The 14,749-nt window shown below is 51.0% G+C and overlaps 1 protein-coding gene across 6 annotated transcripts in view; it reads right to left on the minus strand.

Moving 5' to 3' along the window:
* The window catches only part of GSE1 (Gse1 coiled-coil protein), a 167,151-nt gene that overhangs the window by 16,077 nt on the left and 136,325 nt on the right, over nt 1–14,749 (minus strand). For all 6 annotated transcript variants that reach the window (XM_081963458.1, XM_081963459.1, XM_081963460.1 and 3 more), the window contains 6 exons: nt 14,090–14,289; nt 5,229–5,416; nt 4,346–4,543; nt 2,956–3,147; nt 2,564–2,862; nt 1,652–1,979 (listed from right to left, as the gene is read on the minus strand). In XM_081963458.1, coding sequence (XP_081819584.1) covers nt 1,652–1,979; nt 2,564–2,862; nt 2,956–3,147; nt 4,346–4,543; nt 5,229–5,416; nt 14,090–14,289 — 1,405 coding nt within the window. The remainder of the gene's footprint in view (nt 1–1,651; nt 1,980–2,563; nt 2,863–2,955; nt 3,148–4,345; nt 4,544–5,228; nt 5,417–14,089; nt 14,290–14,749) is intronic.

Consider the following 14,749-nt stretch of genomic DNA (forward strand, 5'->3'; position numbering starts at 1 on the left):
GTTGCAGATTTCACCTGTCTATCAGCATTCAGCCTCACACATTCCAACATGAAACAATCCTCCCCCAAAGTTACGCTCAAGTGACACAGAGAATGACAACCGTGTAATCCTTAAATAGGTAGCAAAAGGACAACGGCAGATACCCGATAAGCAGCGCATTTGCTGGAGCCGCGCATTGAACCGCTTCCCGCTCGAGAGCGCCAGGGTGCTATGTACCGAAACAGCAATGGCTGCTTCCCAGCGCGATACATTACACAACTGCTGGGCAGACGGAGTGTCTCTTTGCAAAGAGCTTGCAGGAGACAAAATTTACGACGGAGGGGAAACAGAACAAATGCCAGCCTTCCCGGGGCCCAGCCAAACAGCATGCTCAGGAGCGCCAGAGAAGACATTGCCAGACAAACGGAATGAAAAGCTGTTTCGTAAAGAAAACAAAAGGAAGAAGATCCGGACAGCATCGGCAGATTTACCTGAACGGTGTCCCCAAAACGCTCCAAAGGGGCTTTTCCAAAGGCAACTGGACTTTTTTTTCTTGTATTTGTCCTTGAAAACGTTTCGCTTCTCCTCCAAGAAGCTTCTTCGGTTCTTCAGTTTTCGAGGACAAAAGGGAACCCAAGAAAATCCTGTTGCCTTTTGGAAAAAACACCTGTGGGGCAACTCTGACCTGGGTGACTGAGGAGCCCCAATAGACACGTGCGCTTATAAAAATATCAAGATGGAGAATCGAGGCAATTATCTACCTGTGGGAAGGAAGCCAGGCAGGTACGGATTTGCAACGATTGCAACAAACCACCGCTGGATTGCGGCCGTTCGAAAGCGCCCGAGCTGTCAAGCCTTCTCTTGACATCTGTCACACAGGTGAGCCAGCTCTGGCACCAGAGGATGATAGAACGAGAGTGTGACACCACCAGGCACACCAGCAATCCACCCCTCCTTATCCCGATTAGCTCCTCTAATCCCCCCGGATACCCAAAACCCAACAATGAGCTCCAGCAGAAGAGCTGAGCCGAGTCAGTTCTGCTTAAAGAGCAGATCTTAGCAGAAGGTTTGACCCCAAGCTGCTCTTCCTTGCTTAGCGGCTGCTTGGAATTGGCTCAGAAACGGAAGGGCTGGCTGGACCCCCTCCACAGAGGCTGGGTTGGCGCCTGATCTCCGGCTCGGCGTCCAAAAAACCCCTCACCCCCGTGGGTCAGAAGACCATGCTGTCCTCCTGAAGAGCAAGCATCTAGCTCTTGGCAAAGCAGGTGATAATTTAGATCTAAATATCAAGCTTGGACCATTCAAGCCCACCAGGGCCCTGCTGTTCGAGGCCAGCCAGCAGCCGTGCCAAGCACAGCTTTAACCTATCAGATTTAGAAGCCCCTCCATCTGCCAAAGACAGCTCGAATTAGCGACAACCATCTCAGAGACACCTGGTCAACGTTGATGGCATGGAGGCCACCTCACCCCTTCTGTCCAGGCATCCAAGCAGCTGTCAGATGGCATTAACACAGTGGCTGCTGAAACCTAGGAAGCAGAGGAGAACTTTGGCCTTGCTGATTCTTGGGAAGCGCTGTGTCGTTGGTGGCAGGTGGCTACTTCCCCCACCCCAGAGAGGAGCCAATGGGGCACCCTCACTTCCCACAACAAGGCCAAGACCACCAGCCGCTACCTGGAGTTCTCTGGCCGATGCTCCACTTCCATCTGTCCGGCTGGGCGCCCGATGTCCAAATGCTGTTCCAGGACCTGCTGCCGAAACTCAGACACCTGGGACTGGCGGTCTTCCTTCTCTTGCCGTAGCCGCCGTTGGCGTGCCAGCCATTTCTCCTCCTCGTTGGTGCGTTGGATGAGGAGAGCGGCGGCTGCGCTGCCTGCAGGTGGGGGGAAGATGCTGTGGCTGGAAATCAAGCTAGGCACCGGGTGCTGCGAGGCAGATGGCTGGTGCAAGGGAGGCTGGACCGCTTTCGGGGTCTGGGCAGCAGAAGGTTCCTTTGGTTTTTCTGCAGGAAAATAAAGATATATTTATATAAATATATGCCACTCTTCACTGGCAAAAGGAAGCCTGCAATTTGTTAAAGCTGGAAGGCTGCTGTCTAGACAAAGAACGTTTATCCTGTTTGAACACTGCAAGAGGGCTACTAGGACACAATTTTGCACAAAGTGCCTATGGCTGTTGACACCGTTCTGGGAGAAATCACACACACACACACACATGTACGTTGTAGATGGGTTTTATAATTCTGGTCAATGCAGGGAGAACAGAGAAGAAGTGGGAAGATTATGAGATGGCCAGTCCTAGGATGACTCGGCTTCTTGGAGAAGACTACAGGGGCAACCAGATTCCACCCCCGACTGGCTAATCCATGGATCCATGGAACACCCTTGGCCCAAACAAGCCTCAGGGGGCATTCAACCATGCACAGAAACTGCATGCAATGCAAGCAACCCAAGAAGAGATGGAACAACACTTCAAACCCATCCCATGAATTCATCCTGTCCAAGATTCGGGTTTGAAATCTGTTTCTGCTCCCTGGAAATAGACTGGGCTTTTCCCACCGCCTGGTAGAAAGCAGCTGAAGGTCACCTGCTCGGTTTGGCGTTAGCTGTTCTGACGGTTTGACACGTTCTTCGGCTGGATGAGTCCTTGGCCCTTGCAACTCTGAGACCGACAGGAAGGGGCCTTCCATGGCTTTGATGATGCTCTGCTCCTTTTCTCGGGCTCTCTCGCGCTGCCTTTCCAGCTCCCGTTCCCGCTCTCGCTCCCGTTCTCGTTCCAGCTCCTTTTCCCGCTCCCTTTCCCTTTCCCGTTCCCGCTCCCGATCGGCTTCCCGTTCCCGCTCCTTCTCTCGCTCCCTTTGCCGCAGCTCCTCGTCCAACTGCAACCTGCGAAGTCGAGAGAAGAACAAAGGGAGCTCACAGAAACCCGGAAGTTAACTTTGGCCCGCCAATCACCAAAGTGTCCCCGACATGCCATACCTTTCCGCGGTCAGGCTGGAGAGGCGTTCCGACTGAAGTGCAGAAAGCGAGGAATGGGACAGCTCAGCGGGGTACCTCATTCCCGATAAGTGGAGGTGCATGGCCGATGGGTGGAGGTGTGGGAGCGAACCAGGAGTTGGGATTGGGTAGAAAGGAGAGCGAAGAGCCGAAAGACAGTAGGAATCATCCATTCTGAGGAAAAGCAGAGTCGTTAGGTTATTTTGACCCGCCAGCATCCCATAAAATTTAATCGCGTTATGCTTCCAGCTAAACTTCAGCTTGGCAAGGCGGGGCAGAAATGATCGCAACAGCTTTCTTACCCCCCTCTCTCCTAACTTGTATGGCATATACTTGAATTCCTCCTTGACCACAACATCATTCACCAGAGCTACCACAATGATAAACAACAATAAAATAGCAGCATCACTTAAAAGTCAAATGGATAAAACCACCCTGGGGGAATAGAAGAGCACTGCAATATTCTTAAGAGGCCTGGATAAATGAAACCCTCATTACGAATGAAGGCAAATTTTCCATCTCCCAGGACTGCAGATCCAATTTGGGCCAGTCACCAGGACGAGAAGTTCTTCCACATTTTTGGACTCGTGCTGCAGCCCATCCTCAGGGAACTTCTCTCTAGCAGAATGTGTCTGCTAGGGAGAGGTTTCCACAACTAGAGAGAGATTCCCCAAGGATGAATTTGAAAGCTGGGAAGACTAACTTTCCGGTCCCAATGATTGACCTAGATTGAAACCTTTATTATCTATTATTCAAAACCTGACAGGGTGCATATGGGATGCGAGACTCCAAAAAGGACTTTCCAGCCACCCTACTGAGAAGACGCTGTCCTTGGTCACCACTGAGCCAAGCTCACTAGATGGGGGTCCTTCAGGGACCTTCTCAGGTGATCTCAAAGTAGACCGTAACATCCACCTACATTCTCACGTCCTCTAAAGCCAAGTCCGCAGACTCCAACACATGGGGGACTCATTCACACAGAGAAAAGCTGGAGGCAAATTCTCAGCTTCCTCGGAGGGCCTTCAAGGCATTTGTTTCGAAGACCCTTCAGATTTCCATGGACACAGCATGTCTTGCTAGCTGGGGTGAAGCTGGACAGCAGCTGAGCCTGCTCAACAGGAGCTCATTCAAAGGACAAATTAGTAGCCCATCTTCTGAAGCCCTGCTGCTCTTTCAAGGGACAACCTGCTGGGTTTTATTTCACTGTGTTAAAATCCTCCGAGAACCTTCCACTCCATGGGCCAGGAGGGTTCATTAGTGGTGGCTCCAAAGGACATGCCAGGAGGACGGACTACTTAGCCAACTGCAGCTGCCCAACCAGATCAAGACCGAAGGAGCAAACCTCCTCCTCCTCGCTCAACTCTTCTCTTACCTGAAAGCCGGGTGAGGGAACGGGTGGTGAGCCAAATAGCTGGGGTGGTAATAAGCCGCAGCAGTGGCCGGGTCCAAAGTGAGGGGAGGCAAGGAGGACATGCGGAGCTCCTCGGCTGTGTGGTAGGGCCGGAAACTTCGCAGGTAGTCCTCCGTCACAGCACTAGGAGGCACCACGTGGTGGACAGGGCGCTGGAGGCTGGAAGGAAAAGGGAGGAGGGAGGAAAGGGGGAGGAAGTAAGAAAGTAAGGGAGGAAAGGAAAGGATGAGGAAGGGAGGAAGGGAGGGAGGAAAAGGGGGAGGAAGTAAGGGAGGAAGGAAAGGGGGAGGAAGGGAAGGGGGAGGAAGGGAGGAAAAGTGGGAGGAAGTAAGGAAGTAAGGGAGGAATGGAAAGGATGAGGAAGGGAGAGAGGGAGGGAGGAAGTGAGGGAAAGGGGGAGGAAGTAAGGGAGGAAAGGAAAGGATGAGGAAGGGAGGAAGGGAGGGAGGGAGGAAAAGGGGGAGGAAGTAAGGGAGGAAGGAAAGGGGGAGGAAGGGAAGGGGGAGGAAGGGAAGGGGGAGGAAGGGAGGAAAAGTGGGAGGAAGTAAGGAAGTAAGGGAGGAATGGAAAGGATGAGGAAGGGAGAGAGGGAGGGAGGAAGTGAGGGAAAGGGGGAGGAAGTAAGGGAGGAAGGGAAAGGATGAGGAAGGGAGGGACAAAGTGAGTGAGGAAGGAAGGAAGGAAGGAAGGAAGAAGAAAATGAATTGCAGAAGTCTGTCATAACATTTCCAAGCTCACTTCGCAGGAAGCCTGATTCTCCCTTAGGAAAGGAAGAGGGAGCCCAGTCAAAGGCCCCGTCAGGAGCCCAGGTAGGAAGGGTAGGAATAGCCCCAACATTACTTACTTGAGAGGCGGGAAACGGGAATCCTGGACGATGGAGTTGGGTGGGATTGCAAAGGAATAAGGCGCCCCCAGCAAATGCGAAGGGACCGTGGGGCCGCTGCCTTTCTCCTGGGGCAGCGGAGCCTCTGCGATCAGGCGGTCCCGGGTCCCGTTGCTGCCTCCACCGCCGCTTCGGGAGCCAGCTTCTTGCTGAAAGGAACACAAGCCCAATGATCCCTGTCCAGAGAAGACCCCAAGGGAGGGAGGAAGAATGCAAAAGGCGCAAAGAGGCCACAGGATTGCCCCTGCGTATCATGAGTGGCTATGCAATCTTTTAAGTCAAACGTGGCCACTTTAAGACTTCTAAACTTCAACTCCCAGAATTCCCCAGCCAGGCGTGCAACTTTAAGTCTTGTGGACTTCAACTCCCAGATTCAACTTCCCTGCATTGGCTGGGGAATTCTGGGCGTTGAAGTCCACAAGTCTTAAAGTGGCCAAGTTTGGAGACCCCTGATTTAAAGAAATAATCAGTTAAACTTCAAAAGGCATGATATCAAGCGACAATCCGACAGCAATTTGCCCAAAAAGCCAACCTTCAAAGTTATTTTATGCAGAGCGAAAAGCTTCCCTGGCTTTTAGCCCTTCGGCAACTGGAATTTCCCTGCAGCCTTTGGCTTAACACGCTTTGGGGGTCTATCTGGGGGACAGAGTTGCCTGACAAACAGCTAAGAGAGGCGGTCCTATATTTGGTTCAGCTACAATTCTCCCCGGGAACAAAAACAGGGCCTCGGGCCAAGCTGTTCTGGTGGGCAAGCCGAGCATCAGCTGAGAAGGCAGCTGCTCCTGGACCTTGGCTGCACATCCAGCTCGCTCTGGAGCGTGCACAAAAGCCGTAACGGCAGGAGGAAGCTGGCACCGCCACCGGAGTAGAGAATGATCTGTGACCAGTCGTTCTCCGAAGTGGGCAGCCATGGCCTCAGCTGCAGAAACATCTGCTTGTCTTTTGCCATTACAGCTCTTCTGGCGACACCACGGCGCGATGAAAGTGGGAAGGGAGAGCGGCACCATCTGGTTTGAGCCATCCGTGGCGCTCTCTCTGCTCCCAACAGCCTTCCCCGGCTTAATCCCAGCCAGATGTTCTCTGGGCAATCACCTGCGCGTGACGGGGAGGAGGGGGGAGAAGATGCAAGAATGCTAGCGATGCTTCTTTCGGGCCAAGGCCCCACGGATGTTCAGACATGTTAACCCACAACACGTCTCATGATGGAACGAGAGTGTGACACCACCAGGCACACCAGCAATCCACTCCTCCTTATCCCGATTAGCTCCTCTAATCCCCCCCGGACACCCAAAACCCAACAATGAGCTCCAGCAGAAGAGCTGAGCCGAGTCAGTTCTGCTTAAAGAGCAGATCTTAGCAGAAGGTTTGACCGCAAGCTGATCTTCCTTGCTTAGCGGCTGCTTGGAATTGGCTCAGAAACGGAAGGGCTGGCTGGACCCCCTCCACAGAGGCTGGGTTGGCGCCTGATCTCCGGCTCGGCGTCCAAAAAACCCCTCACCCCCGTGGGTCCGAAGACCCTGCTGTCCTCCTGAAGAGCAAGCATCTAGCTCTTGGCCAAGCAGATCAGAATTTAGATCTAAATACCAAGCTTAGACCACTCAACCCCACTGTGGATGTTCACGCATGTCAACCCACAACCCTCTGGCTGGCTTTGGGAAGTTGCTCATTCCGAGCTCTCCCTGCTACAGGGAGAAAAAAGAGGTCAACCCATCTGACAAAAATCGTAGCTGGAAAACTCCTTTCCAGCTTCCCATTCTTTCTGATGATTTGTACTCCCGGTTCCGAATTGCCTGGCCCCCTTCAAGACTCCACAGTCGGCATATTAATGGCAGAGAGACTTCCACCCTGAAAGCAGGATATACAGTGCAGATTAAAGAATGGATATTTGCATAATTTATTCCAATTGCAGAATGCATGGATTGGAGGAACAAAGAATGCACCGGTCAGGGCTGGGTTTTTTTCCCCCTCACAAGAAAGGGTTGGAAAAAGGCACTTTGGCACTCCAGTAAGAGGTGGATCACAGACAGAAAAGGAGGCATTATTACTCAAGTATTTCACTCCAAAAAGGGACTGCTCTGAGCAACTGAGAGGACTCTTGCTGAACTCCTCCTTCTCCTCCCCTTCTTTTCTTCCTTCTTTTCCTCTTCCTCCTCCTCCTCTCCTCCTTCCTTCCTTCCTTTGCCTCTTCTTCCTCCTCTCCTCCCTCCCTCCCTTCCTTTTCCAGCTTCCCTCCACTCCTCCCTCCCTCCTTTCCTTCCTCAGATTCCTCTTCCTCCTTCTGCCTCCTCTTCTCTCCTTCCTTCCTCCCTCTCTTCCTTCCCCAGCTTCCTCTTCCTCCTCTCCTCCCTCCCTTCCATCCCCAGCTTCCTCTTCCTCCTTTCCTTCCTTCGCCTCCTCTTCCTCCTCTCCTTCCTCCCTTCCTTCCTTCTCCAGCTTGCTCTCCTCCCTTCCTTCCTCCCTCCCTCCCTTCCTCAGCTTCCTCTTCCTCCACCTCCTCTTCTCCTCTCCTTCCTCCCTCTCTCCCTCCCTTCTTTCCTCTCCTCCTCCTCCTCCTCCTTTACCACTTTCTGTGCCAAGGGAGATACAAAGTTATGGGTTTTGCGCTTCTGGTGGTCTTAACCATTGTTGGTTGATGTTGTTGTATCAGGCTTTGATGTTGTCTCTCCATCACCGTCGACACAGATCATGGCTACATGAGCATTAAGCCACCACAATCTCACAGGGAGGCATTGGGAAAGTTATTTGAGATGGGATGGGCAAGTCTAGAAGTGGAGTTGATGACCTCGTCCTGGCCAGGGTCAAATCTTCCTATAAGAGGTGCTACGTAGGCAGAACATATGTGCAGTTTAAGACGATCCATCCAGGTGGTTTAGCAACCCTCCAGCAGTTGGGCAGAGATGAAATCTGAAATCTGTAGAATTCACGGCATCCATTCTCTTTCATCGCTCTCCGATTCCTCCCACCTTGTTCTACACGCTGAACGGCGATGTATTTAAACAGCTTTGGAAGGGGGATTTTGTTACGGAGTCTCAGCTAATTCCTTGCTTGCCAATATTCAGGGTTTAGCAGTTGGTATTCCCTGAATAGGAGCTGATGTCTACTTTGGCAGCCTTCAGAGAGGGAAGGGGCAGATGTTATTCTAGTCTGAATTTGGAAAGCAACTCAGCTGGAATGGAAGCAGATGGGGCACCTCCAGGCAGGAACTGTTGTTTTGAAGGATTGGATCACAGAAATGTTCAGTTTGGTTCAAGCTACTGATGGTACTGAGACACGATCAAAAATCCCCCATGTTCTCTCTCCACGGAAGGAAAAAGAACCACACCTGGGTTTGCATTTGGACAGAATCACAGAATTGGAAAAGACCTTGGAGGTCCTCTAGTCCAACCCCCTGCTCAAGCAGTAGACCCAGTTCCATTTCAGACAAGTGTCCATCCAATCTCTTCTTAAAATCCTCCAGTATGGCAGCACCCACAACTTCTGGAGGCCAGCTGTTCCACTGGTTAATTGTCCTCACCGTTAAGAACTTTCTCTTCAATTCCAGGTTGCTTTTCTCTTCGATTAAAATAGAATAACAAAGTTGGAAGGGACCTTGGAGGTCTTCTAGTCCAACCCCCTGCCTAGGCAGGAAACCCTACAACACTTCCAGTGTTGGGGCATTCACAACTTCTGGAGGCAACTTCTGTTCCACTGATTGTTCTAACAGTCAAGAAATTCTAGGTTAGTTCCTCTCCTTGTTTAGCTTCCATCCATTGCTTCTTGTCCTGCCTTTAGGTTGAGTCCCTCTTCTTTATAATATTCTTTTCCAACAATTTCATAACCTGGAAGAAAGGCTTCTATTTTGCATTAAAAATGCTCTTCCAAAGACGAATTCTCTGCTTGGGTGTCACCTTAGAAAATATGACCTAGCTGGGATCCACTTGCAGCCAGCAGGTACCAGCGGAGACCGTTCCAAGTGGATTTATGAAATATGAATACAACAAACATCCTGCAAGCCGCCGAGAACTCCTCAAGACTTGCAAATCTCCTCAGAAGATCCATGGGCCATAATTAATTCATAGAGATGGGCCCCTGATTGGAATTGTTAATGAGGAGGAACAGCTGTTCGTTCTCAGAACGCAGCGCCCGCCTGGGGCGCCACACACCCGGTCCTCTCCCGCAACCAGCCAACAGACAAATCCTGACCTTCCCCGGGAGGCTGGATGGGCCAGGCATCAGAGTCGAGGGCAGCAGAAGAGGCGAAAGGCCTTGGACCATGTTGGAGAAGGGATGTCCCGAGAAAAGGGGGCGCACTGCACGTTCTCCAGCAGGGATGGGAACAGATCAGAGGGGAACGCTGCCATCTGCGATTGCAGAGACCGAAGCAGAGGGATCTCATTGAGTTTGTCAAGAGCTCGATTTGCCTGTGCAATCACTTCAATAGGAGCCAGACGTGTGCTGCAGCTGCCAAAAATGCCAAGGCAGTCCCAGGCAGCATTAACAGAGGGATAGACAAGTTCGGGTGAAGTGTTAATGCCTTAGTAAGGTCGCATTTGGAATGCCGCATCCAGTTTTGTTCACAACAATGCAGAAAAGATGTTGAGACCTTATAGACAGAGTGCAAAGAAGAGCCAGAAAGAGGATCAGGGGACTGGAGGCTAAAACCTACAAAGAATGGTTGTAGGAATTGGATTATGTCCAGTTGAATGAAAAGAAGGACATGATAGCAGTGTTCCAGTATCTTAAGGGGCTGGCACAAAAAAGAGGGGCCCACCTATTCTCTAAAGCACCTGAAGGCAGGACAAGAAACAATGGATGGAAATTAATCAAGCAACCTAGCACAAAGGATACATTTCCTGACAATTAGAATAATTAATCAGTGGAACAACCTGCCTCCAGAAGTTGTGAATGTTCTAACACGGGAGGTTTTCAAGAAGAGACTGGGCAGCCATTTGTCCATAGTGGTTCCTGCCTGAGCAGGGGGTTGGACTAGAAGGCCTCCAAGGTTCCTTTCAACTCTGGGCACAGCATCACCACGTTGGAGGTGGCAAGTGTGTGCCACCGCCTGCCGTACAGCCCTCTTCTGCCAGGCTGGGCTGTAATGAGGAAGGCGAGGGAGAAGGGGAGGGGACGAACTGTGTTTTCTCTTGCCTTGAAGATTTACTAGCAGCTTTGTTCCCGGGGGCCATTAATCATTCTGGGAAGACACCGATGCCGGAGGAGACTGCTACAGCACAGCAAATACCAATCCACAAGCTTTTTGATGGTGGCCATAAAATAAACAGGTTAGTCAAGCATTTCATTGGCGGCACAGAAGAAACAACACCAAATTCAGGGTAGAAATCATCAGCGGTGCCAGATAGGAAGGGAACCTAATTCTACAAGAGGCCATTTCTAAAAGGTGGGAGCTCTTATTAGCAAAACCCAACCCAAGCTCCTTTCAAGAAACAGGGCCAGCCGACCAACCCATTTCTTCTTCAATGGAGTAACTAGCTTAGTAGATTGTGCAATCTACTGTAGATACAGCGTGCCTGGACCTTAAAGCAAAGCCTTCAACCGCCTGTCAACAGATGTTCCTCACTATCGTGATTACAAACGGCCTATGGGATATTCCTACGAGATGGACAAGGATGGTTGAATGGCTGGAGCTCATTAATGGGTCCATGTTGGCTTGAAAGACAGGATCAAGTGGAGGGCCAGGGGATCTTCTGCCGGTCACCATTCTTATCAATGACATGACGAGGGACTTGAGGGGGCATTTGTCAAATCTGCAGAAGACACAAAGCCAGGAGGAATGAATCATTCTTTAGAAGAGAGGAAGATGACTCAAAAAGATCTAGACAGGCAGGAGCAACGCGCAGAGATGAAAAGGATGGACTTTCCCCCCGGTTAATGTCGAGTTGTGTATCTGGATACAAAAAAATGAAAGATCCAAGAATAAGATGGAAGCGTTGGCTTGACAACAGAGCCTGGGGAAAGGATTTGGGTCTCCTTATGACCTCAGGTTAAATCCAAGTCAACTGTGACACAGCTGCTAAAAGACAAACACTATTTTAATGAAGACATGGTCTCCAGACATTGATCCACTCTAATATGTCCTGGTGGGTGTCTAGTTTTGGGCATCACAGCCTCAGAAGGACAATGGCCAAGTGGAGAAAGTTTGCAGAAGTGCTACCAAGAGGATGAAAGGTCTGGAAACCATGAGGAACGTCTTAAGGATCTGGGCCTACGTAGACTCCGGAAGAGAAGACTTGAGGGGAGATGAGACAGAAGTTATCAAATAACCTGAAAGACTGTCCCACAGTACAGGGAGCAGGGCTATAACAGAAGCAGTGGGCCAGAATGACAAGGAAGTAGATTCAGGCTAGATGTCAGGAGGAACTTGCCGATGATATGAGATATAAGTCAACGACACAGGCTACTTCTTGAAGTGATTGGTTCTCCTTTCCTGTCAGTCTTCAAACACACATGGATCTCATCTGACTAGATAGCTTCTAGGATTCCTCCCAACTTTGTGGATTTCTGCTCCCTTGTTTTATGCAATTGGGTTAATCCCTCCGTGAGCAAAATTCTGAGCTTTTTTCCCATCACACCATTCCTTCCAGTAGAGAGAAACATCTTGTGGGGATCCTGGAAAATTACTAGCAAAGAAGACCAGCCGTCCTAGGGGAGAAGAGGCACTAGGGCTCCAGGAGGTCAAGAAGCCATTTGATGCCCTTGAAGAAGGACCCGGGCCGGGCCGGGTGAGGAGAGAAGGTGCCAGATCAGCTCCAAAGAAAGGAACAAGAAGACTTTCCTGCTGTGTCTCTGCTGCTGATTGAGATGCGCCTCCACCGGGTGAAAAGATGGCGAGGAGGAGTGGGGTGGGGCCAGGACCAGGAGCACCATCAGTCATTCTCCCTGTGCAATCTCTGCCAGCGAGGCATGCCCTATTAGCTCTAAAATGGAGCACTCTTCATTCCACACAGCCTTTCAAGAGACGGTTTGATCTCTCGCCTCTAATGGATGGGCACCGGCCACTGATTTGAGCCTTTCAGGAGCCTTTCCCGGCCCCCTCCCACTTCTCCTTTGACCAGGCGCTGTCCCTCTCCCCCCTCTCCCCCCCCCAGCCTCCCCGAGAAAGAACGAAACGGCTTCCATCAAAGCTTTCTATGAGGATGGATGGATGGCATCATCCGTTGAGTCAGCTCCCGCGCTCTCTCTCCTCCGCAGAGCGCTCCCTGGTGGCATTAGGGCTTTGTTAGCTTCAAATTGTTGGAGCAGATAAATTATCGCCTCCTCTGGAGGGTGACGGCCCATTCCAGGGGCAGAGGGCTTCGTCTGAAGCGATGGGTTTTGGCAGGGGAGGAGGAAGGAAGGGCCAACGAGGGGGAGGAGGGAGGCTCAGCCTCGCCAAAATGCTGGGAGCGATGGTGGCCAGACAGAGAACGCTGTCTCACTGCTGCCTAGGGCTGGAAAGACAGAATCGGGTTGCAAAATCTTGGAAAAAACACAAGGAAAGGAGGGTTGCAACAGACGGGCACGCATGGCCAAGACACCCAGGGCCCCGGATGACCAAGGGGCCTCTGAAGGTCAAGCAATAATTCCCTGTTGCCACGAAAAAAGACTCAGCATATTTAAATATTCATCCCAGTGTATTTCACTCAGGACACCGCATTTCATTCATCCACTGTTCTTTTTCTTTTTTTTTTTCCAAACCAGGCCTGAGAACGCTACCTTTTCATTTCAAACGAGATCAAAGCTCTCTCTCTCTCTTTTGGGGTGTGTGCTTGTGTGTGCGCGTGTATTTTGTGCTTGTTTGTTTCTCTGCTGGGGCATCATCTGTACGGCTCTCTCACAAGCGCTGGGGAGACGGCTCCCTCTTCCCCTCCCCTCCCCTCCCCTCTTTGTGGTTTAATTAGTATTTCCAAGAGCTGTGATCCCGCTGGGAAAACCGGGTAAAATACAAGGGAAGGATAACCACCAACAATGATTCTTAATTAGTGGATGCTTCAGCTCCCTGCCACTGTCTGCAAGAGAGCAAGAGGGAAGAAAACAAAATTGCAAGCAGCAAACATAGCCAGACAGTCTGGCCCGATCTGGGAAGGAGCCTCAGAGGACAGGGCGGGTGTGTGTGTGTGTGTGTGTGTGTGTGTGTGTAGCTATTATGCTCCACTTGTTGCTTAATCCAAAACACGGGCTAGGTTGTGGTGTTGTGTTCTGCCAGCTGGGAACCTCTGTCATAAAAACACGATGTGCTATGTTGCCTTAAATTAGGCTTCCGCAACCTGCCGTCCCTCCAGATGTGTCGCTACCCAATGCTCAGCCTCTCTAGTTGGCCCAGTGCGGTTAACCCAAACGCATTAAGAGGGCATCAGGTTGAGCCACGCTCTGCCAGGTCTCCAATGGGCTGGCTTGGATCTCCTAAAGCTTTGTGGATGGGAGAAACGGGAAGCCTTTGTTCTGAATTCGCCTCCGCTCCGCACTTCAATTGCTGCGGCCGGAGGAGGAGGAGGAGGAGGAGGAGGAGGAGGAGGAGGAGGAGGAGGAGGAGGAGAAGCGTGAGCCGAGACAGATGGAAACCCAGGAGGGGAGAGCGATGAAATCAGGTGGACTCAGTCTTCCATCCTTCCAATGTTGGTAAAGTGAGGACGCAGATTATTGGGGGGCAATAGGCTGACTTTAAAACCGCTTAGAGAGGGCTGTAAAGCCCTGTGAAGCAGCATATAAGTGTACGTGCCATTGCTATTATGGCTTCCCTATCTTGGGATATCCGTTTTCCTTCTCCGGGGTCTTCCTCATCCTTTCTTCCCCACGTATTCCCTTCCCCCTTCCAAACACAAACAAAGCCAACTGAGGAGACTTACCTGCCGCCCTTCACTTCTCCAGACGCCGTTCACAGTTTTGGTGGGTGCAATGGTTACCACAGGGGGGGTGTTCGGCACGCTGTGCCCCCCCGGGGGAACGATGAGAGGCCCCATGGGTCCTCGTTTGGGCGTGCTTGCAGGAGAGCTGTGGTTGGTGGCTGGCGAGGAAACTGGGGAAGATTCACTGCTTATGGAAGACCCTAAAACCAGGAGAAAGAAAGGCATTAGTAGGTAGGAAGACCTGATGCAGTTCCTCCTCAATATTCAACACTTGATGGCCTAGGAGCAGGATCCAAAATGGACATCTGGCAAGTTCTCCCACTATTCAACTTTCTCAAGATTTGACCTGCAAGAACCTCTTCCAAACATGGGTTCAGAGGCATCAAAAGCTATCGGTTGTCAGTTAGAAGAATTAACCAGTGGAACAGAAGTTGCCTCCAGAAGTTGTGAATGCTCCAACAATGGACATTTTAAAGAAGAGATTGCATAACCATTTGATGAAATGGGAGAGGGTTTCCTGCCTGAACAGGGGGTTGGACTAGAAGACCTCCAAAGTCCCTTCCAACTCTGTCATTCTATCATATTCTATCCTATTCTATACTCTGTACTCTATTATATTCTATTCTGTTCTGTTCTGTTCTGTTCTGTTCTGTTCCGTTC

Source organism: Natrix helvetica (genome assembly GCF_964273705.1).
Source record: "Natrix helvetica genome assembly, chromosome: 10".
Lineage (NCBI taxonomy): Eukaryota > Metazoa > Chordata > Lepidosauria > Squamata > Natricidae > Natrix > Natrix helvetica.